Source organism: Equus asinus, chromosome 17 (assembly GCF_041296235.1).
Source record: "Equus asinus isolate D_3611 breed Donkey chromosome 17, EquAss-T2T_v2, whole genome shotgun sequence".
In the NCBI taxonomy this organism is placed as follows: Eukaryota; Metazoa; Chordata; class Mammalia; order Perissodactyla; family Equidae; genus Equus; species Equus asinus.
The window spans coordinates 34,558,824-34,582,672 of record NC_091806.1 but is presented as its reverse complement, the minus strand read 5'-3'; the positions used below and the strand labels follow the sequence as shown (position 1 = coordinate 34,582,672).

Genomic DNA, 23,849 nt, shown 5'->3' with positions numbered 1-23,849 from the left:
AGAAGGGATGGGGAGTAGGAACCGTTGGTCCAAGAAGGCACTCCTGATGCCTGGGTTGAGCTGTGAAGTTAGTGCTTTGGGCCAGCATTAAAGTCCCCTTCACATCGCCCACCCCACAGAGCGCAGAGCAGTGTGCATGTGTATGATGTTGCAGAGATAGAGAATGTTTCAGTGGCGGGTGTGTAACGGCTGTGTGTGTACGCCTGTCACGTGCACAGCACTGTGTTCAGATACTTCCCGAGTGCCTGTTACGGGGCTGGCACTGTTCTAGGTGCCGAAGAGTCAGGATGTAGTAAGGGGCGCATAACCCAGGTATGTTTCAGTTGTGCAAGGAGAGCTAGAGGACGAAAGGGCTGTGTGGGTTCAGCTGGAGCACGTGAAATGTGTGGACGGTGCGGTGGCTGCAGCCGTGGCTGTTTTGTCCTGGGTGTCTGTGCAGGCGGACTTGGGGAGGCCGTGATCCCTGTACTTTCAGCCACGCCCTCTGCTCTGTCTTGCAGAGACCTGCCTCAGCGCCACGCTCTCTACCTCCGTTTGGGCGGTCTTTGGGTTCCTTCAGTTCAACATCAGCCACAACCATCCTTTCCCCTCATCTGTCCCTCCTCCTGTGAACAGTGCGGTTTCCTCCCGGCCAGGGGCTCAGAAACCAGGGAGCCCGCTTCGCCTCTTCCTCAGCCTGCAGTCTGCAGGTCCTGAGGCGTGTACCTGCCCTGTCGGAGCCCGCCTCTGAGGTCCACTGGCAAGAGCTGGACCGTTTTTTCCGTCAGGGTGATTCGAGGAGCGGTTGGCTCCCGGGGCCTCTCCCGCCCCGGCCCCCTGTGGTCTGGCACCCACCGCGCTAAGCTGTGGGCAGTTCCTCAGATGCAGATGTGTTGTTTTCTGGAAACTTCTTTGTAAATATGCTGTTCTCAGAGAAGGCGGTCTTTTTTACTCTCCCTGTGTTCTGCTTGCTAATTCTTCGTGCTAACGACTGCTAAGTAATTTGATAACTAACTCTTTTGGAGAACCAGTTTCGCCCTGTGAATAAAGATCTTCAAAAGTGCTGGTATTCTGCCCGAGCAGTTTTACTTCTGCTCCGGAAATGGTTGCTTTCTGGAGGGGACTTTCGGCATAAGGATGTTCACCATAACAACTTAGAGTGTTTACATCCTTTATTCCTGAGCAAGTTAGTAGAGTAATAGATGCCAGCATCTATTTATTTTTAGATACCATTTAAAGCATAAATAATGTGTAATTCCCACTCCATGGGTTTAACATCTCTCGCTTTTGCCTCCCAGCCTCACCTCCTTCCCCCTGGTTTTGGCATCACCTCGGGAGGGACATGATTTCCGGTGGGCCCGTTCTTGTGGTTGGAGGTGGGGCAGCGGGCCCTGGCTGTGACTGCAGACCACGCTGGACTCTCCCGGAGCTTCCTCGGGCGTCTGCGGAGGGCCACAGACAGGGAGCCCATTCCCAGCGACCTTCCTGGTCAGCTGGGGCCTTCTAGTAGTCGTAGTGCCCACTGGTGTTCCTGCCCAAATCGGGTCCTGTATTGGAAGTTGCGAAGTGGTGATTTTTCTGACTCAATCCTCCTTCATTTATTAGCTGCTGCTCTTCAGTAAGGAGCGTCCCTTTCTGTTCTCTTTCTCTCTCTCAGTTGCTGTGGCCCCTTGCATTTGTATTTATTCAGTGTATCACAGTCAGTTATCATCATTATTCCTTTGGATACTCAGATTGTCCCCTCAGCTGGGCTCCTGTGTCCTTTAGCCAGGGCCCTATTAGTCTTTGAATGCTCCGTTGTTTCCTGACACAGAATTTGTCGCAGACCCACTTTGTGTTTCTCCTGCCTCAGATCTGCAGTCGTTCCTCTGAGGAGCCCTGGTTCCTTTTGATGGGGAACGGCTGTTTAGAAATCAGTATCTGGGGGCTCGGTGTGCTCACTGTCACAGAGGTTCACATCTAGGTTCTTTTCGGGACAGAGCTGGAGAAAAATCTTGACAAAAAGAAAAACCTGGATTTCATATTGGTATTTCCTTTACAAATTAAACCTAGTTTTTTCCCCTTAATTTCTTTCTTTCTTTTTTTCTTTTTTCTTTTTTCTGCTTGATCTCCCCCAAACCCCCGATACATAGTTGTCTATCTTAGTTGCAGGTCCTTCTAGTTGTGGCACGTGGGACGCCGCCTCAGCGTGGCCTGACGAGCAGTGCCATGTCTGCTCCCAGGATCCAAACCCGCGAAACCCTGGGCCCCCGAAGCGGAGTGCATGAACTTAACCACTCGACCCCGGGGCCGGCCCTTGTTTTATATTTCTTGTCTTACACTAACAATTTTCATTTCTAATGATATTAGCCTTAATTTTTTTATCCTATGATACACATAAAATAGTTTAAACCTTTGAATATCATATTGTTATAATCATCCTGTTGAGTGAAGTTTTAGAGCTTCTTTGTAGTTCTTTTGGATCTTAGAATAAACCTATCTTAAGAATACATAGCTAGAATAATGGGTTTTAAAGCAATGTGAAGTAACATAACCACACAACATTTGATAAACAGTTGTAGTGCCCGTTGGTGTTCCTGCCCAAATCGGGCCTTCTATTGGAAGTTGCAAAGTTCATTTGTTTCTGCTTCTTCTTAAGTTTAGGGTTTACATTGTTCTTCTGGAGTTAATTTTTCTTCAAATACATAAAGCTTTTACGTGATTCAAAAACGAGAACTATAGAAAAAGGCATAGTCGGAAGTCTTGCTCCTCCCGTCCCTGTCCCACTCACGCCTTCTAGGTGGGGGACCACGGTCCGGTTTGCCTGAGGGTAGGCCTGGGTTTTGCCTCTTATCCTCAGGCAATTAGCAGTCGTGCCCCTTTCACTCTCAGAAATGAAGCATAGGGAAAGCCTTGTCGGCGCTTGCTAATGCTCATGAGAGAGCGGACAAAATGTTTCCACTTTGTAGCTTTTTCCCTGTGGCTGGAAGGAAGCTCTTGGCCGAGTTCTGCTGACTTGGATCGCGGTTCGCTTGGCAGGGAAGGTCCGCCCAGGGAGTTCTTTCTGGCTTCCAGAGGCTCATTCTTATTCTGAGGAGGAAATTTCCTTTTTCTCTGAAAATAAATGTGGGAGCTTGAAGCATATCTTGCATTTCCAAGTTTTTCTGCTTTGCAAATGGGTAATTATCCCTCCTGCCTATGTATTTTTAAACCTTTGCCAGTAGTAATATGGAAATTGATTTCATGTAGTGCCATGCTGAAGAAGACTAATCAATATCTCTGAGCCATTAACATCTCTGGAAATCCCGGGGTGCTGCTAGGACACACTCTTGCTCCCGCCTTAAAAATAGTTCATGGGGAAAACGTGAGTGACAGGTGAGGTTGCGATAGCCTGCGCGCCCTGCAATAGAAACGGCTGTGGCAGGGCAAGGGTATTTTGAAGAGTCTTGAGTATTAATTCTAGGATAGTCTGATGTGTTATTTTCATGCAAATGAAAATATGAAAGACTTCATTTTTGACTGAGTGTGAAATGCAGTTGATGCACAGAGTTAAAGAAGTCCTGTATAGAATTTTACTTGGCTGTTTTGTGGCTCAGCTCCTGTAGCTCCGGCAGAGATACACACGGAAGGGAGACCGTCAGCAAGCTGGCGTCTCCTTCTTCGTGCTGTTTGAAGGCGCTTTACTCAACGTGCTGAGTGCCTGTCCCTCCTCCGGCGGACAGACTGACTGCAGAGGACAGTGGCAGCAGGTGTGTGGGTGTGTGCCGCCCTGTCTCCTGTGCTGCCGTCCGTCTCTGTAGGTAGACCCCCTGTCTCCCTCGGTCCCAGTGGGCAAGGCTCGGAGGAAGCAGCCTGGTGGGCAGTCGGCGGACTCGCGCCCCATCCTCGCCGAGTTCCCTGCGTCAGTTACCTCGTCTCTGAGCCTTCGGAGTTCTCATCCGTCAGTTAGGGACGGTAACTGTCGGTTTTGCTTCAGCAAATATTGATTGTCTGCCGTGTGTTAGGCACTGTCTGTCCAAGGGCTGGGTAGACAGATGTTTGGGGGATTAAATGAGATAATAGCCAGCATTTATTGCTTCTAAGCCTCTTTCTGTGAGTTATCTCCCTGAGTCTCATAACAGTACTGTAGAGCATTCTTTCTACTATAAATAGTGCTAGAAGGCAGGGGACTGTTCCGCAGCCCGTCTGACAGTGAAGGAATTGAGGCACGGAGAGGTTTGGGAGCCCCTTCAGAGGCCGGTAGCGAATGAGTGTGGAGATTGGTTATGGTGAAGAGTGCTTCCCTCTGACTCCCACAGTTAACCGTGACCAATAGGGAAAAAAGGAGAATGATGAAGAAAAAGTGCAAACGGTATGCAAATGTGTGGTGGACGGAGTGACAGTCTCTCTCTCCACCCCGTATGTCCACAGTGTGGGGTATTTTATCTGAAAGGCAGTGGTGTTTTTACTGTGCGTTCATAGTTTTCGTAGAGAAAGATGGGTGAAGTTCTACATTGTGAGAATACAAGTAATGAGTAAAATAAACTTGCTGAGTCAGGGGGCTTAGCAACAAGCTGCCTGGTGATCCGAGCAGAGAAATAAATTGTTCTAAGGCCTTTGGTTCCCTGCATCGATGGGAGGGTGGGAGAAGAGCTCTGGAGGCCCCCCCGGGTGTGTTGCGGTCCAGTGCTGCCCCCCTGCCGCATCCTCACCAGGCGTGCCTCGGTCCAGTGCTGCCCCCCGGCGCATCCTCACCAGGCGTGCCTTGGTCCAGTGCTGCCCCCCGCCACATCCTCACCAGGCGTGCCTCGGTCCAGTGCTGCCCCCCGGCGCATCCTCACCAGGCTTGCCTCAGTCCACTGCTGCCCCCCTGCCGCATCCTTGCCCGGCGGGGCCCGCGATTAAAGGATGCCTCTGCACACTGCTCGCTTCTTGTCTCAAGTCTGAGATTGGCAGACCTGGGGCCGTCCTGCGCTGCCCCAAATGCAGGAGAGGCCGGGAGAGTAAGTGCCTGGGGCTCTCAGCTCCTCTGGCCCGGTGCTGTTCCCAGGCCTGGGGAGGGGCTCAGAGGCCAGGCTGCCAAAACAGGTGACAAATTGTGACAGCGTGCCTGAAATCACTGCAGCTGTGCCTCTGCAGCTGGAGAAGGCAGTTTAGTGTTACTTACATGGCAGCTGGAACGCTCCTCCTGGCTGGGATTATCGGGGCCAACTGCCACCTCCCCCTCCCCTGCCCTGACTTCCCCGAGAAGGGAAGAGAACACATGTTAAATAAACTCGGGGATTAGGGATTTGGAGTTATATATACCGCCCCCCCCCCCCCCGTTTGTTACTTTTATTCTCCTTCCTGATGATCTTGACTCCATTTCTGTGAGAAAGTTTCACAAACTGGACAGCGTGTCTTTTTGATGTGTGTATGGTGGGTGCCTGACAGTCACCAGAGTGGGAGAAAGGCCCATGCAGGAAAAAGTAGTAGGTGGTTAGAATAAAGGGTTTAAGTTGGAGAGAATGTGCATTCCGAGGTTGTTTTCTTGTGCAAACCATAGAAATAGTTGTTCCTAAAGAAGTTTGACGATGAATTAAGAGATTGTGTGGAAGCAGATTCCTGATTATAGGTTCTGCGTAGTTTGTACAAACCCTTAACGTCGAGTTCATTCCCCTTCATGTTCCCCAACTGTGTCCAAAGGGCTGGGCGCTGCGGGAAGGGAGCCGTTTCCAGCAGACCTGAAAGCGTTAATACAGTAGCCGCTCTTTCCGCGGCTTCCAGGCTGCGAGCCCGTGCCCCCGCCTGGCCTGGAAACCCACAAGCGGTGGAGGGCAGGGCGTCGTTGCCCACCGTGTCTGGGACTCGGGATGCGGGTTTCTCTGTGCTTTGAAACGCTGCCGGTGTTGCTTCAGTTGTAAATTCGTCTGAAGAGCCTCTGGTGGGAAGTTTTATAGTAATGCCGTGTAAAGAGATAGTGACACACGTAGTGCTAATTTACAGTAACTTTAAGCATTGCCAGTAATTTAATTTCCAGGGAGCTCCTGAACCGCCTGTGCTCGGGTCTCCGTGGTTCTGTTTGCTGCGCTCGCTGGCGGGCATTAGGTTCGTTCCAGTTGGAAAACCTCTGCGGGAAGGACAGAGGGAAAGGAAGCACTTGCTATCCACACATTCTTGGGTAATTATTTTCATTTGAACGAAAGTTTTGTGCTAATGACTAGGAAATACGTTAAATCCTAGCCCTCTGCTCCCTCTGCTCTAGTCGTCATCTTGGAGATTCCTTCGTCTCTGCGGGGTCACCCGTCCCCTTTTTGAACATGATCGCCACGTTTCTGTCTGAAGCTCCACATCTGGGATGCTCCTGCATGCCCAGCCCCGAGTTTTGCCGTATCCCTTAGACGGCCCGTAGACGTCCTGCTGTGTCTCAGTCCAGGGTCCTGCTCCGCCTTCCTCCTTGGTCAGCCTCGAGTCTCCCCGCCTCCCTCCCCACTTCACGCACCTCCTCTGCCCTTCCTCGCTCATCCTGCAGGGCCAGTCCGCAGCTCTGTCCGTGTTTTCTGCTCTCACGTCGTTTCTGTTTTCCTTTGTGCTCTGGTGCCCTAGCTTGGGCCGTTCGTGGGGCCTTGGTGTCTACATGAGGTGGCTTTGCTTGTGCTTTCTTCCTTTCCAGGCCACCTAGCTCCCAGAGTAACCCAGACCTCTGCCATGAGAAGGTTTTGGCAGGGCCTATCCATGGCAGCAGGTGTTTGGCAGTTTGGCATTCATGGCTCCATGTTCTGGCTTTATTCACCTTTCCCACATCTTTCCCTCTGTAAATGCCCCTTCACTCTGCCCAACCAGTCTGCTCACTCTGCTCCCCTTCCCTGACGCCTCATCCTGCGCGATTCCCTGCTCGGGTACTGCCTCTCCCTCTCCTCGCTTTCATCAGACCCCACCTGCCTCTCCAGGCCGAGGTCACCCCTGTGAGGTCTGCTCGGACCAACTCCGATTCCTACTGGGATTCAGAGTCGCTCCCATCTCTAGGAGACGACAGATTTGGTGCTTGGGGCTGGTTTTACTGTGATTCCTTTTATCTTTTCTCCAGTTTTTCAAAATGCCACCAGCTTTAAGAAAAACGCAGATGAAAGAGTAGGATCAAGGTCATTCTTGAGGGGGCAAAAGAAATCACAAAAAGATCTCCTGTGGGGCGTGTGGCCAGCCTCTTTCTCCCCATGGGATGATGGCGGTGGGCTTGCTGGGTGAGCGTGGAACAGTCTGCTTTTTCACTGACTGCTGAGTGGCTTCCTCTTCTTTCCCACCCTCCCCTCCTCCTCTACCTCCCCCTCCACACCCGTGTCAAATCTTGGATCCTCTGCTTACTAACTTTCTGATCTTGGCCAAGATATTTCACTTCTGAGACCGTTTTGTCGTCTGTAAAGTAGAGATACTATTTATTTCCCAATATTATAGGCGGATTTAGTGAGAAGTAAAATAAAGCATCCACAGCTGTACGCTGCACAAGGTGGGCCTTCATTAGATCCGAGGTGTCTGTCTGCAGAGCCCGTAACCCTGACTCCGGTGACTGGGAGGGCGTACGGCCTGCAGGGGCTTGGTTTGGGTGCTCACCGTGGGATCTCCCCCTGAAGATGACATCGTCTTGAGCTCTGAGTCCCGAGCTGCTTATCAGCCGAGTGACCTTTGTAGGTCACTAACCTGCCCGGGCCTGTCTTCCAGTCTGTGCAGTGAGCTAATTATGTATGCCTTCCTGTCGTATGTGACATCTACTTTTATGTGAGAAATATTGCAAAATATTTTGAAAACCAGTCAAGCATTAAGCACGTATAAAGTTATTACAATGAATATTTGTGTCTTAGGAGTACTTAGCATCGTGCCTCCCAACTTTTTTGTTCAGTAAATTGTCCAAATTAATAGGGCTGCTCCTTCTCCAGCTGGTATTGCTGTCTCCTGAGCTTGCTGGAGCCTTGAGAGGAAATCCCTAATAAAGTAGCTTCCGTTCCAGTTTTGTACTTTGACCTTTGGTTCTTTCTGAGACGCCCTTCTTGTTAAGTTAGAGGGTAGGTAAAACTGGTTATAATATAAGGCTCGTGTGAGACTGGTTTGCAAGACGTGAATACACGGAGCCATGACAGTTTAAGAAGGTTACAACGCGGTAATATTCACAGTCAGACGTAGTCGTTGCTGGTTCAGATCCACGGGGACCTGTTGTTTGAACACTACATTCTTTGCCTGGGCTGGGGATTTTGCAACAGTGAGGGGAGCAGTTCTTTCCCTCGAGCAGACTCGTGTGAGTGTGGTCCCGCACGGAAGGGACAGGTGCTGTCTTTCTCAGGGGCCGGCGGAGCCTGTACAGAGCGGCAGGGTTGAGTTCCGGCTGTGACGTCGTGTTGGGCATGAGGGAGGCGCGGGGCTGGGGCGGCAGTGGGAAGGAGGAGCTGCCACGGGCGCGCGAGCACGAGCAGAGGGCGCAGTTGTGGGCCGGCTGGGCGGGCCTGCTCCGTGTCGGGTGGTTGGCTGCGGAGGGGTGTGGTGTGCCAGGCACGCCGGGTGGGAGGAGAAGGGTCGACAGAGGAACAGAAAGGCACCGAGGGTGTGAGCTCATGGCAGGGTGGTCCCCGAGGGCTGGAGTCAGTTCTCCGAGAGCGCTCTGGTGGGGCAGCGTGATGGGGGCCCTGCAGGTGCCGAGAGGCCGCCTTTGTTGACGCTGCACCCTTACCTGAGATCCGCCAGCCAGCTGTGTGTGCTCCGGGGGCCGTTGTCACTCCTGCTGTGGACACTGCAGGAGAGGGGGTCGACAGCGTCTTCGGGCTCACCTGTCCTCACTACTGTCAGCCGAGGCTGCGTGGCCTTGCACGCCGCAGCTCCTGTGTTTCTTTGACTTGTTAGCAGGCGGTGAGGAGCTGCTGTCAGTGTAGCCTCAGGTAGCCGTAGGTGCTCCTTCTAAACTTGTGTTTCTGCTGACCCGGCGTGATGGAGCCGCGGGAGGAATCCCGCATGGAGCACTTTCAGGCACGGCTGATGTCGAGACCCCTGCCTCAGCCCGAGATGCCCTTCTGTCCCGTGTGTCCAAAACGCTCGTCAGAGACGGAAAGGAGAGCAGGCTGCTCGCTTGTCCTCGGTGTCCTGTGCGCTCAGCTGGAGCTTCCAGGCGTGGTCTCCCCGTATGTGTTGCAGTGCTGGCCCAGCTTCTCCGTGCTCGTTTCCTGCCTGCCTTGGGAATTGCGGGTGGCTCTAGGGCAGTGAGGTGCAGTGTGCGGGGACCCAGTTGCCGTCAGAGTGGGGCTGTTGAATAGTACCTGCGGGGGTCTTGTTTGACATTTCTGTTCCCGTCAGTAGTGGAGTTTCAAAGTGTGACAGAGCAGGTCCTGTCTTAGATCCCTTTCTGTGCCGTTGTGCTCGGTGGTACCTATGAAGGCCTAGGGGGTGGTGTCCAAACGCTCTTCCACATCTCGACGTCCTCATGTAATAAAGGTCATGAAATAACTTCACAGAGTGCTTCATCACACGCAAAAGAGTGGATTGTGGCTTTCTTTGCAGAATTGAAGTGCTAGTGTGAACTACTGACAAGCCTGAAAAATGCTAAAATTGTAACTGAATCGGGGAAACCATGCTCACACCCTAGGACTTTTCAGGAGAATTGCTAACCTGTAAACTCTAAAGCTGTTCCTGAGAGGGGCTGGGGAGACCAGTATGACGTCATTTTACTCGAGGAGCGGGGACGTTAATCAGGTTACTGTACTCCCCTCTCAGGTTCAGGATGCCTGGAACACTGGCACCCTCCATCATTTCCATGCCTTTATTGGCTCCGTGTTTTGGTGGAGCCATCATTGCTGGGAGGGATACCACCACATGCTAAGGCGGGACCACCGGTGGTTCTGGAACGTGGCGGAGTGTGAGTGACGGAGCAGTGACTCGCAGGTGGAGCGTCCTAACGGAGGGACTCCCTCGTGGTAGATGGTGTCAGATGAGTCCCCAAGGGCTCACTAAAAGATGAGCTGCTGTTGTCAAGCAAGGAAGACTAGGAAACATAGTTTAAGGGTCTCGCGGAGATGTTTTAAAGCCTGGTGATGTAAGTGCAGAGTAAGCATGTCCGATGTGGTAACTTAGCGTGCAGCTGGCACGAACACTTTTGTCTGCCTGTTTATTGTAGTAAATTTGTGGGGCTGAGTCGGAGTCAGAGTCGGCTGGTGCTCTACTTTCCTGGAAGGGTGTGTTAACGTGGCCAAGCTTTCGGGCAGCGTCTTCGTAGGGAAATGGGGGGCTGGCCCCTTGAAGTCGCCTTGTGTTTAGGCACACAGACTATGTATGTGATGTTTACATAAGCTTCATAACTGGGGTGTCAAGCTGAATAATCACAGGTTTCTGATTATTTCTACTGTTATGTAATAGCGTAATATTTTAATCTGTCCTTTATTGCCATGGGAGGTTAAAAAAGGCAAAGATTTGGGGCCAGCCCCCTGGTGTAGTGGTTAAGTTCGGTGCACTGCACTTCAGTGGCCTGGGTTTCGGGTTTGGATCCTGGGCACAGACCTACTCCACTCGTCAGCCCTGCTGTGCCAGCAACCCACATGCCAAGTAGAGGAAAATTGGCAACAGATGTTAGCTCAGGGGCAGTCTTCCTGGCCAAAAAAAAAGGGCAAAGATTCTACATAGAGAAATTGCAGTGAAATAAAACATTATTTTTGCAAATAATGTTTTATCTTCTAAAAAGTAGTAAGACAGTCCTCACTTTGCATGGGACTATAAAAATGACCATGCAGCTGGCCCGCTACAAAGCAATCTTAATCATTGATGGAGATGATTATGTTTGTGATTGTTACGTTGTTTTCAAGACATTGCAAACTCTCTTAAATTATAAATGTATGAGGAAATGACAAAAACAGTAAAACTAATCTTTATTTAGTACACTGCAATTTATAACATTAAAAACGTTGAGAATTAAATTCCATAGGTCTTTGAGCCAGCAGGTCCATTTCTGGGTTTGTACCTTAGAGCAATCCAGTACCTCCTTTTTATACATAATTTTAAAAAATCAGTACAATATCCTAATTATAAAATAAAGTAAATTTAAAAAGTTAGTTTATGGTGAAACATTTCATTCTGTAAATGTTTGGGCATGACTGCACCGAAGACGCAAGTCAGATGTTTGTACCTTGTGCTGATGAATGAGTTTAAGAGAAGATGATCAGTAGCCATTCCATAGAAAAATATAGAAATGTGAAAGAAGAGGTGGCCACTCCATAAAAGTGTGTTAGGATAAGTAAACACAGACCAATCTCAATTGTATTTGATCCGAGAAAAATGAATAACCGTGACTGAAATAAGGACAGCGTGCCGTTCGTATCACAGATTGTCAAGTAGAGACCTGGGCAAGTACAACAGTCTCGCATACGAGCTGAGCCTTCTTTGCAGGTGAAATGTCAGAATAGTTCCCTTGGTCATGAGAGGGCCAGGGGAGTGACGGAGGGTCACGAAGAACATATTGCCTCTGGAACTCTCACCAAATGCCCAGGCATGCGTTCAGTCTCTGTCATATGAGAAGATTTTGGAGACCCCTATTTGATGGGCGACAGGGAATGGAAGATGGATCCAAAGAAGAAAGTGGGCCCTAAAGTGTAATAACACACCAGGGTGGCAGAGCTACAGGAAGCAGGTGTTTCATAAGCTGCTGGCCCAGGAGGAATAATTTAGCAGTAGCTATTAAAATTGCAACTGACCTTTGACTCAGAAATTCTAAGGTTTTATCCTGCAGATGCACTTGGCACACGTGCAGAATGATACATGTACAAGGTTCTTTGTTGCCATGCTGTTTGTCAGAGCTAAAGATCGGAAGCACAGTCGTAAGTGTCCATCGGTAGGAGAAGAATAAATACGTTACGGCTTTTGTGTCAGTGCGGCTGTGAGAGGAGGAGGACGCTGCGAGCGGGCCGGCCCTCCTCAGGCTGTGTCCCTGCTGGAGAGGCACTAGAGGGAATGCGTGTCTCACTGGATTCTCTGCGCGTCAAACCTCGGGATAAACGGGGAGCATCTGCCTTCAGCTGCCTGCTGAGTTGAAGAGCCACCAGGGCTGGAAGGGAGGCCTCCATGGATACCTTTATTACCATTTGTAAAAAACAAAGTTTTAAAAGTTGGTGTGAAAAAAAGCTCTGTCCTGAGCATCCTTCCGTTGCTGCTGCTATCCCTGTTTTGTAAAAGTTTGTGATGGCCAAAACATCTCCGTGGAAATGTGGATTTTACGCTGCTCCTAATGATGGCTTTAGGCTGTGAAGGTCAGGCAGGCAGTTTCTGGTCTCATACTTTAAAGACAGTTTCCTTATGATTCAGTAGTTTTTTGGCACGTGCATAGATCTATGAAATGAAGTATTCGAAAATGAAAACTATTTTATACTCCAGTAAGCACGAGCAGCGCCAAAAATCACATACTTGCTTTACTGGAAAGTTTGAAACATGGTGTGAATATAAACTGGACATTAATATGCTTCATATTGTGTTTTCATTTTATTATTATCTAGTGTTGTTAATTTATCTGAAACTCTTTAAGGTAGTCGTCTTTTGTAAAAAAGTAATGATTAAAAACAAAACCTACCTAGAAGATTCCAGAAGGCACTCATTCCTATTTGAATTAAGGATTTCTGCCCTTGATTTTTTATTTCATTGGTTTGATTCTCCCCTGCCGCTCAGGCTCAGTTTGAAAAATTTAATCAGAATGTTTTTGCCTGTGAGTATTTCGCTGTTATTATGCACTGAAATGTTATGCTTCTGAAATATACTTTCACACTAATATACGTGTGCATTCATATTTCACATTGTCTTGACTAATTGTGAGACATTATTTGTGTTTAAATACAACATGCTTGTAACAACCGAAAACATTTTGGTTTACTATTTAGCAGAAAGGTAAAAATACGTGAAGCAAAACTTATACTCACTGCCCATGAGTAAATCCCCATTTTTGCTTAAAAGCAGATGCCTTCCAAAGAAGAAAGGAGTGATGGCTAACATAGCTAGAAATTTAAATTGGAAATGAGGAACAAAAATGGAACAATTCGGGGCTGGCCCCGTGGCCGAGTGGTTAAGTCTGTGCGCTCTGCTGCAGGTGGCCCAGTGTTTCGTCAGTTCGAATCCTGGGCACGGACATGGCACTGCTCATCAAACCACTCTGAGGCAGCGTCCCACGTGCTACAACTAGAAGGACCCACAACGAAGAATATACAACTATGTACTGGGGGGCTTTGGGGAGAAAAAGGAAAAAATAAAATCTTTAAAAAAAAAAAAAGGAATAATTCACTCATTTCCATTGTAAAGAAATGTGTCTACCCCTGTGTACACCCGAGAGAAAACATAGCATAAATCCACATAAAAACTTGTGCAGGAATGTTCATAGCAGCATTATTCGTGATCGCTAGGAAGTGGAAGCAACCCACATGTTCATCAGCGAATGAAGGGATAAACAAAACGTGGTCCATCCGTGCGGTCGAATATTATTCAGCCATAAAAGTGAACAAGGCCCTGACACACGCTACGATGTGGATGAACCTTAAATATGTGCTGCTGACTGAAAGACACCAGACACGAAAGGACAGATATTGTGTGATTTCATTTATACGAAACGTCCAGAACAGGCGAGTCCGTAGACTCAGCGGATTTGTGGCTGCCAGGGGCTGGGGGGGAGGTAATGGGGAGTGACTGCTAATGGATCAGCTTTTGGGGCGTGACCAAAATGTTCTGGAATTACTGGTGATGGTAACACAACATTGTGAATATGCTGAAAATCACTGAATTGTACTCTTGAAAATGGTTAAGATGGTGAATTTTATGTTAGTGACTTTTGTCATAGTAAAAAATTTCAAAAAGAAAAGAAAAGCAGTGTGGTCCCATTTTTTATGAATTTGAGTGATGTGGATTGAAAATAGTGTTATAAAATAGTCACATCAGGGGCCGGCCCACGGCCGAGTGGTTAAGTTCCCGCGTTCTGCTGCGGCGGCCCGAGGCTTCACTGGTTCGGATCCTGGGCATGGACATGGCACCACTTGTCAGGCCACACCGAGGCAGTGTCCCACATGCCACAACTAGAAGGACCCACAACTAGGAGATACAACTATGTACTGGGGGATTTGGGGAGAAAAAGCAGAAAGAAAAAAGGGAAGAAGAAGATTGGCAGCAGTCGTTAGCTCAGGTGCCAGTCTTGGGGGGAAAAGAAATTCACATCAGTGTTTCAATTACTGTGAGGTAATGCAGTTCTCTCAAGAGTAAAAAAAGTTAAGATGTCAAAAATGATCAAATGTCAGAGTGGGCAGACCAAGTTGTGAGTTGTGTTTGTGTTATTGCCGCCTGGCAGTGCCCCTGCAGCCGGTGGACAGACCGCATCCTACAGAGATGCTCAGGTTTGGCTCTAAAGGATGCTCGTTTGGAATTAGACTCCCACACAATGCATCCTCCCTAGTTGCCAAGCCAACAGTTAGGAAAGAGGCACAGGATGGTTTTTTTCAATAAACTTTATTTTTTAGAGCCATTTTGGGCTTACAGCAAAATTGAGGGGGAGATACAGAGGTTTCCCCGTATACCTCCTGCCCCCCACTCCCCCAGCCTCCCCTACTGTCCACACCCCCCACCAGCGTGGCACATTGGTTACAGTCCTTGAACCTACGTTGATGCATCGTCACCACCCAGAGTCCACGGTTGACGTCTGGGTTCGCTCTTGGTGCTGGACCTGCTGTGGGCTGAACACATGTGTAAGGACCTGTGTCCACCATTATAGGTCATCCGGAGTAGTTTCACTGCCCTGAAATCCCGTGCTCCCCCTGTGCATCCTTCCCTTCCCCCAGCCCTGGCCATCACTGATCTTTCCAGCATCTCCATAGTTTTCCCTTTTCCAGAATGTCATATAGTTGGAATCATACAGTATGTGATTCTTTCACCAAGATTAGCTTCTTTCGCCAAGGAATGTGCATTTAAGATTCCTCCGTATCTTTTCACGGCTTAATAGCTCCTTCTTATTAGTGCTGAAGAGTACTCCATTGTCTGGATGGACCACAGTTCATCCACTCACCCACTGAGGGACTTCTTGGTTGCTTCCAGGTTTTGGCAATTATGGGTAAATCTGTAAACATCTGGCACAGTGTATTTTTGACCTGGTCCATACATACATTAAAAAAAAAAACACTAAGGTAGTTTTTTCCTCCTCCAAATGGAAGTCACGTTCGGTTTTTGGCAGAACAGGTTTGAGCTGCTGTTGGGAGCAGTGGCTGCTCAGCACTTAGCAGAGACGAGTTTTGAAAGACGAGAGCAGGCCCCGGGGCCGACAGCTGGCGAAGGGTCCAGCGCAGGGAGAGCGGAGGGCTGGGTGGCGCTCAGGTTTGCTGATCTTGGAGAGTGGTAGGTCAGTGAGTGGCAGGGAGAGGGGGCGGACAGCGAGAACCTGGGCAGGCATGAGCACGGGGACGCGGGGCGGAGTGCAGACCGCCTCTGAAGTGTGGTGGCGAAGGTAATGGGAGGTGACAGGGCGGGCTGGAAAGCCAGCCAGTGGTCCCTGTTGGAAGAAGGTGAGTGTACGTGTGATCGTTTTCCCCATCATGGGTGGGAATGCTTCTGTTAAGAGCTGAGCTAACGTTTGAAGGTACTTAAGTGACATCCGTTTTAGCAATATTGCAAAAATCAGCCCGTCAGAACCCTGTTAGCCACCTGCTCCTGGTGGAAACGCCCGGAGATGCTGTGGAAGGAGCTCAGCGGGGCCAGGTGGCGGCCATCGCCTGTGTTTGAGGGCTGACAGTGAGGCCTTTCAGCAGAGTGGCTCATTTCCAGCGTCCTCATTTGATGTCACACTTGTGGCCGTGGTAGAACGTAGATATTGCTCCCCGTATTTTTAGATGAGTGGTCAAGATGGAGAACTAAGTGACCAGTCCAAGGTCATAAAGGTCAGTTGTTTCCCAGCATGGCTACTGAATTCCCCTGGGAAGCCTTTAAAAATACATATTCCAGGTTCCACCCCAGAAATGTTGATTCAGTAGGCTGAGGCCTAGGAGTCTGTATTTTCATCAGCTGCACAGGTGGTTTTTAGGCAGCTGGTCTGGACAGCACGGTTCCCTGTGCCGCCTGCAAACCTCTGAGGTGGACGGGTGTTTTGTTCTGCAGCACACGGCCCTTAGGCCGTGAACTGAGCAGGGCGAGTGGTGGCCAGGGGAAGACCGGCCGATTCACAGACCTGAGGCAGAGGGCACAGCCGAGGCACAGACGTGTTCTAGGAACTGTAGATGAGTTGGGACTGACGTGCCGAGTAGGAGACACAGAGTGATGAGGGAGGAGGCTGGAGAGAGAGGCAGGGTCAGAGCTCCAGGAGCGGACTTCTGGAACCACCCCTCCAGACCAAGGAGACCTGGTGTCCTAGGCAGAGCGGAGGCAGCGAGGACCCTCCAGAAGATCCAGGTAGGAGGCAGAATTAGTACCCAGCAGCTGGTTAATGTGGGGGGAGAGGAAGTGGGTGGTGTGACGTCCGGGAGTCTGGCTTGGACAACTGCATGGGTGGGTCCTCTGCTGAGTTGAGTGAGGGCCTGGGAGGAGTTGGGGGCTGGGTCAGGGAGGAGGGTGATGAACTCCGTTTGGGGAAGGTGGTTTAAGCGTCCAAGTAGAGATGTCTGACGGGCAGTTGGACAGTTGCCGGGGTGGGGGCTTAAAGCCTTGGACACAGGACACAGGTGTGGAGAGTGAACAGGGCACCCAGGAACCTTTTGTTCAGCAGTTACGAGATGAGCAGGGAAAAGGACGAGGGGAAGAGAAGGGGAAAGTGGGATCGCATGCTCCCTGACGGTGGTTGGCGAGGTCAGCGAGCACGAAGCCTGCCTGGGGTTAGCACAGGCGAGGGGATTGCTGTGTCTGAGCCAGAGCGCTTTCAGGGCAGCAGCGGGGCCTGAGGCCAGGTTGCAGAGAGCAAGAACAGGATTCAGGATTGGGGTGTGGTGGCTGAGGGGGCAGGTGTTTCTGAACAAGTTCTGTGTCCACGTGGACAGTCCATATTCTGGTCGCGTCTTGTGCTCTAGCATGGTTTTGGGAGACAAAAAGAGAAGGGAGGATTGGTCTTTTTTTTTTTTTTTTTAAATACAAGGCAAGTACATAGTTAAAAATTTTAAAAGGAATATAAATTAAAAACGAAGTCTCGCTTCAGCCCCCTTTCCCAGTCCCGGTGGGTAACCTGCATTAGCTGTTTGCTGGGTGTCCGTCTCTGTGTTATCTTAAAGACGTAAAAAATACGCATGGTGTGTGTTTGCTGTGAACCAAGTTGAGATGACGCTGAAATACTGTGCTGTACTGTCTTTTTCGGTTCGGATTATACAGTCTCTGCTATGAATCCCTAAATGTTGAGCAGCAGCATAAATTGTGTCAGTATCCGTTTCTTAAAGAGAAACCGACAAGAGAAAAGAAATTAGATGTTTTGGGACTTTGTAACTGCTTATGCATTTTACTCTGTTGCTTGCAAATGACGTTCAGTGACTGAAAATCCCGTGCTGTTGCCTTAAAAGTGGCTTTCCACAAGTCCAGTGAGCTGATGGTCAGCTTTTCCAAGGGCGTAAAGTTTGCTGTCTTCTGAGTGTCCCTCTCCTCCCATCGTTAGATGCGACATCAACAGACAGTTAGACATAGTCTGTTAACAGGAATAGATAGTTGTAATAACCTTTCTAAGCACACTTTTAATCAAGATGCTGGAGTTTTGAAACATATGATTTGCTGACTCGTAAATAAACTTCCAATTTCCCTTATTTCACAATTTGACATGCTTTAAAACCTAAGGCTGAAGCGGGTAGCTTCTGCTGACACAAGATAATCTGTCAGTTCTGCAAGTCAGTTTTTCAGGGGTTCGTTTGGTGTGCTAACAATTAGACCCTGTTTCTATTTGTTTATTACTCTCCCCGTCCCCACACCAAGAGGACGGGTACTGTTTGCCTCCACTGAAGCTTCGCTCCTGTTTCAGCAGGTTAGCGAAAATAATGAAGAGTAGCTAAAAAATAAAACGAAACTACTGATGGAGATGATAGAGAGTGAAAGATGCTGAAGCGCAGCATGGGATGGCCGAGTGAAGAATTTGGGGGAGGGCGGGGGGGGGCAGGGGTCAGGACTCACGTGGGGCTGGGGGAGTGGGAAGGGCCGCTGCTTCCAGCCCAGAGTCCTGCAGTTGCTGGGAGCTACTGGAATGACTGGGAAGAAAGAATGTTCTTTGCTTTCGGAGCTAAATGTTGCATCTGATCCATAGGACGTAACTTAAAATTGGTCTCATGGCGGATTTTGATAAATAATGTCTGGTTTGCATAATCTGGAGCTATTATCCAGATCTGAACCTTTTGTCCAGAAATGCTAAATGTCAGCATTTTTGAGCGTTATGTGAAACCAAGTTCTTGAGCTGGTGTTAATGGCTGTTACCTTCCCTGTTCTCAATCCTAGAAAGTGTCAAACGGAAATGCAAATCTGTATTGCTCAGACTTATACTTTAAATGAAAATATCCCAGTGATTATTGGATCTGTTCAGTTTCAGAGATACTTTAATTATAGTAAATAGAATGACACTTTAGACTAGTAGTATATGTGGCTTACAGTATTTTTTAGAGAAACATTTTTTTTCTAAAGAGGAAAAAGGTAGATGCTGACAATTAGATTCCTGTGATGGTAATAGGGGAGATCATTTACTGCACATGTTTGGGGTTTGTTCAGCCTGTGCTAGTTTTTTCTGCAATAATGATACACAGTGCACATATGAACGTGCTTCTGGAATCTTAAACTTTGGAATTTCCTGTCTAATGTTTATCTAAACTCCTAAGTTTAAATTTGCTTTGATGCTTTTTCAGTTGTCGAATTCTTTTGAGCCAAGGGAAAAGGTTTTCCTTTAAGGAGTAAAAATAATTGTCAAGTTCTGTAAATGTGTTTTCTCCCATGGCCAAAGCAGTCTGTCACAGATTTCTTTTGAGATATAACCCAGCGATAGGAATGAAGCATATTCTCTTTACAGGTGAACGAAGACAGTCTGGGCTGTTAGGAAGAACTTACGGGAACTGCATGAAAGAGACAGAGGCTTGCCCGGGGAGGGGGGCGGGAGGAGGTCACGGGAAAGCGAGGTGACAGGCATCCAGCATAGGGGCTCGATGGGAGCGCAAGTGGGCTCCGGGGCGGAGCTCTCTCTTTCCAGGCGGTGTGAGTCCGTGTAGGAACCAGCTCCTCGTCCCGGTGCGCAGGGGAGCTTCGACGCACCCCCTGAAGCGTCCAGTGTCCACCTTGTTGTGCTTCGACTAGGCGTTTCATTTAAAGGTGGCGAAATTTGTCCATGACAGCTAGTAAGACTTAAAAATAAAACGCTGATACTCAACCCTCCTGGGACTGCAGGTCCCCTGCCACTGGTCATGGTCCCTCGCCCTTCTCCCCTCTCCCTTCTTCCTCACCCCCCTGAAATCCCATGGTCCGTTATCATCACAGCCTTGCACGCCCTGCCCCTCCCTCGCCTCTTTCGCTTCACTGTACTCACCGGCAGAAGCCTGCACCCAGTAAGTGCGTTCTCCGTCCGCTGTCGTGACCAGTGACCGGAAGTGGACCCGCATGCCGCCACAGTCACGTGACTGTCAAACAGCGACTCTTCTCTTCTAGGTGGCTGTTTTCTTCCTTCCCCTTTCCCCTCCCCAGCGCTCCTCACCCACCCTTAAACTTAACGCCAAGTCCTCTGTTTCCTCAGTGAAATTGGAAGAAATCAGAAGAGGTCTTGCGTAAACTCTCACCACATGTCTACCTATTTACCTGGATCTGTGCCCGTGTATTCGGCTGCCCTTCCTCTTACTGTGGGCGAACTGTGTGCACCCAGGAAAGGCCACCCGTGCACTTGGCCGCTTGGCCCGATCTGCTCGCGCTTACTCAGGGGAGTTACTCTGTCGGTCCCACCGCTCCCCTGGCTTCCTGCCAGTCAGCACGCACACTGTCTCGTCCTCCAGAAGGTCTTTCTAAACCCATGTCTGCTGCAGCCCCTGCCCTGTTTCTCTTCCCCCTCTACCGCCCAGTTCCTCAAAGGAGTTTTCACTTCTCCTCCTGCTCTCTAGTGACCTCAGCCCAGTCAGGCTTTCGGCCCTGCCGCTGCGCCAGAACTGCTGTTCTCACGGTCACCGCTGACCTGCCTTTCAGCAGATCCACCTATCAGTGATCGGTCAGCCAGCATCAGAGATAGGGCTGATTCCTGCTGGGAGCGCTGGATTCCGGCATGTCCTCCTGCCCTCTGCCCGCTCCCAGTCTGCTTTGTTGATGCCCCTCATCTCCCAGCCGTCCAATGTTAGGTTGTCACAGGGCTGGAACCTCATCTCTTCTTGTCTGCGCTCAGTGCCTTGTCCATTTGCGTGGAATGCAATTGCTATCCCGTCTTGGCCAACGTTCCCGAGAACTCCAGACAGGGAATTGCAGCTCTGCACTGGGTATCCCAGTCCGCGTGAGTGTCTGATGCTGTCTCAAATGGAGCAGTCCACACTGGACTTCCGCCCCTCTCTTCAGAACGTGCTCTTCCCATGCTCGTTCCCTTCTCGGAACGTAGTGACTCCGTCCCTCCCTTGCTCCTGCCGGAATCCTTGGCATGGTCTTGGGCCTTTCTTCCTCTCAGATCTGTTGGGTCTGTCAGCACATCCTGTTGGCTCTCCTCCAGGGCATCTTCGGAGCCCACCGACTTCTCTTACAGTGCGCTCGCTCACCTCGTCTTGCCTGCGTCATTGCAATACCTGCCTAGTCCCTCCACTTCTGGCCTCACCCTCTTACCACCTCTTCTGAACACAGCATCTCCCTTGAGGGAGTGTGTGTCAGGCTTCAAGACACATTGAATGACTTCTTTTAGTGTTCCCGGAGTTTCTTTCTGTTTGCAGGTCTGCGGTGGAATACTGAAGTACAGAGTCGTCCGTGTTCTTTAGCCAGTCTTGTGCTCTCAGGAGCAGCCTTTTCTCCAAGGGCACCGTGTGTGTGTAAATTGTGATAAAATATACAGACCATATGGAGTAAAGCGATTCGTTTCAGCAGGGGAAAGGATGACTTGAGTAACTATTGGTGTTGAAACTGTTGTCTATCCATTTGAACTAAAATAAAGTTAAACCTTAATTTTGTACAATGAAAACGTATATACCTACCATTTTAACCAGTTTATTGAGTAGCTGGATGATTTCAGTGAAGCCTGTGTCTGTGGCCCCCGGCTGTGCTCCTGGCGGGGGGGAGGTGCGGCTCTGGACAGGCCCCCAGTCACCCTGGGCGGTAGTGGCAGTGGTAGGGGCCCTCTTCCCCTCTGTCCCTGACCCACCCAGCTGTTAACTCCACTAATTGCCAGCCAATTGCTCTAGTTCCAGCAGTGCCCTGGGGCATAAATTCCCCTACACAGGAACCCAGTCAAATCCTGCCTCCTTTCTAGGAGTTGTCTCCAGGTCAGAGTTTGGTATTTGCCCTGACCCCAGGAGGGTTCCTCCCAGCTCCCCGAAGCTCCAGTTCCCTCCTGCACACCAGCGGGGTACCGTCTGGGCTGTGTCTTGGGAAAGCCGGTCATCTCCTCCCAGCTGCCTGTCACCTGACCCCCACTGTTCTTGAGAGCGCCCTTAGGCTTAAACTTCACCCGTGGAGTCAGCTCCTTTTGGACGAGATTAGGAGCTCTCTTACTGCCTCCCCCCCGCCCCCCCCCCACCGGAAAATCTCTGAACTAGGGCTCTGGAGCCTGGTGCGGACAATGGCAGGCTCCTCTGAGTGACACCTGTGCTCTAGGAGCTGAGCACTGGCAGGGGTGGGCAGCAGCCTGGGGTCTCTGCAGCCTTGGAACCACTGCCTCAGAGAGCGAGGGCGGGGATGATCAGGGCCAGGATTCTCAGCACGCGCCACCCAAGGTGTGGCGTGAGCCTCTATTCCTTGAGTGGAAGTTGGGCAGAACCTGGGAGCCCGCACATCTCCACCATGCTTCCCTCTGCGCCAGGTAGCTGGGGGCCCAGGTGGGAAATGCTGCTGTCCTGCCCCTCCCAGGAAGTCCTTCCGATGGGGGCCAGGGGAGATGGGGGCGAGGGGACAGGAAGCCTGTGTTCTTGGCTGCAGCCTCTAGATTGGAGTCTCTACCTCCTGGAGCTGGGGTGGGGGAGGGAGCAGTCTTGGTGCAGAGGCCGCAGACTCGTCCCTTTCCACGGAATCTTCATAGATTTTCTTGAATAGATGTTTCTTCATTTGTTATTTGCCCTTAGGACCAGGTCAGAGGCTTTGAATAGCTGTTTTTTGGGTTTTGGGGGAAGATTAGCCCTAAGCTAACTACTGCCAGTCCTCCTCTGCTGAAGCCGAACGTGTGAACTTAACTGCTGTGCCACCGGGCCGGCCCCACGAATAGTTGTTTTTATCTATTAATCTCACGAGTTTCACTGGGGAGCAGGTCAGCAGAGCTCCTCATGCTGTCAGGCTGGAAGTTGATCACCCACAGTCATAGATTCTTGAAGAAGAAATTAGATAAAATGGGCGTTAGCTGACTATAACCACAAAAATGTTCACGTGTCCTTCAAGATCTCTGTAAACTGTCTCCATGCCCATCCCCTTCTATTTGTTACCCTTGAAATAACAGCATTCGAGAAAAAAATAAATGTTTTCACTTTACTCTTTTCCATTGTTGAATGTAACAATGTGGCTTGGTTCCTTTCATCCCCCAGGGGTAAGTATTTCAGTTCTGCATCATGGCTCAAATAGGCTTTTGTGGGCTAGCCTTATAAAGTCAAATTCTAATTGACCACAGATGGTAATGCTGACTTTGAGTTGCAAATGATTAATTTAGGAATGAGCTTTACGCCACCTGTTTGTCAATTGATTTTCTAGAATTACCTCAATCAGCCTCTTTTCGTATTTTGAATGGCAGCTCCATTATTTGTTAGGTGAACCTCTATCCGTTCCTTTGTCCAGTAAAGAGAAAACTCTTAAAATGTTGAGAAACGTTGGCAGTTGGCAGATAATTTTAATTATTTCAGAGGAGTTTTGCTCCATTGAAAAACTGACAGGAGAATGTGAATCCTTTCCTTTCTCCCCAGCTTAATGACATCGTGTTTGTGTGAGGGTGCTCAGTGTTGCAGTTAGAAGTGACCCACGGTTGACAAGGGGAGCACCTGGCACCTCTCCTCTCAGTGATGTCGTCAAGGAACTTTTTCCACTTAGCTAACGAAATGTCTTCTTTTTTTTTTGCTTTCTGCTTTATCTCCCCAAATCCCCCCCGACCCCGTACATAGTTGTATATCTTTGTTGCAGGTCCTTGTAGTGGTGGCACGTGGGACGCCGCCTCAGCATGGCCTGATGAGCGGTACCATGTCCGCGCCCAGGATCCGAACCAGTGAAACCCTGGGCCGCCACAGCGGAGTGCGCGAACTTAACCGCTTGGCCACGGGGCCGGCCCCAGAAATAAGTCTTCTTAAACTTCCCCTTCCTACCAAAGGCTTACCGGCATTTGTGAAAAGTCCACATTAGATAGTTGGCTTTGAGTAATTACTTGGCCAATCCGTTAGCGTTGGAGTGCCATCAGCCTTTTCCTGGGGATGCTCTTCCACAGGGGAGAATCCGCGTAGAGCAGGAGGCTGGGCGCAGGGCGGCGGCCTTCGGGGCCTCTTTACTCTCCGGTGGCTCCAGGTCACCGGGGTGCGAGTCTTTTAAAGATGTCTGTGTCCACTTGGTGTCAGGATTCCTGCTCAGGAACGTGTCGAGGGCTTCTCTGGGTCTGAGGAGGTGGGCTTGGAGTCCCTTCTTCCTCCGCTGTGCGTGTGCCCAGGTGCAGGGGTGGAGGGAGGGTGGCGTCTGAGTTACGGCGTCTGCGCGGTCTTGGGCTGGTGGCTCGACCCCCCACGGAGGTCCCTTAGAGCCTCCGGCTGGGGTTGCCTATGTGAGGACTGGGGTGGCTTGCTGGGAGTCTTTCCTTAAAAGATCTCTTTTCCCCCCTTATT

General features: G+C 50.0%; 3 protein-coding genes across 6 annotated transcripts in view; 2 read left to right on the top strand and 1 right to left on the bottom strand.

The window, feature by feature from the left end:
- The window catches only part of LOC106846404 (src substrate cortactin-like), a 46,234-nt gene extending 29,201 nt beyond the window's left edge, over window positions 1–17,033 (top strand). Inside the window, 1 exon segment of the mRNA XM_070487867.1 lies at window positions 501–17,033. The gene's annotated coding sequence lies outside the window, so the exon portion shown is untranslated.
- LOC139040786 (liprin-alpha-1-like) overlaps window positions 1–23,849 on the top strand; it is an 85,023-nt gene that overhangs the window by 323 nt on the left and 60,851 nt on the right. The gene's annotated exons all lie outside the window — the stretch shown is intronic.
- LOC123275973 (uncharacterized) lies at window positions 16,110–23,849 on the bottom strand. Of its 2 annotated transcripts, none has more exons than XM_070487868.1 (2): window positions 19,418–21,109; window positions 16,110–16,945 (listed from the first exon to the last, which is right to left on the bottom strand). In XM_070487868.1, exons 1-2 carry the CDS (start codon window positions 19,488–19,490, stop codon window positions 16,110–16,112), a joined length of 909 nt encoding a protein of 302 aa, XP_070343969.1. In that variant the 5' UTR covers window positions 19,491–21,109. The 2 variants fall into 2 exon arrangements, 1 of the variants encoding a protein (XP_070343969.1); XR_006512176.2 differs by lacking the exon at window positions 16,110–16,945 and adding an exon at window positions 17,318–19,235 and having other exon boundaries at window positions 19,418–23,849.

What these genes read in the sequence shown, in the direction of transcription:
- LOC123275973 (XM_070487868.1), bottom strand. Translation starts at nt 19,490, where the DNA reads ATGCGGGTCCACTTCCGGTCACTGGTCACGACAGCGGACGGAGAACGC. An exon ending in CTGGGTGCAGGCTTCTGCCG is followed by an intron (nt 16,946 to 19,417) that starts GTGAGTACAGTG and finishes AAACCATGCTAG; the next exon opens with AGCACAAGACGCGACCAGAA.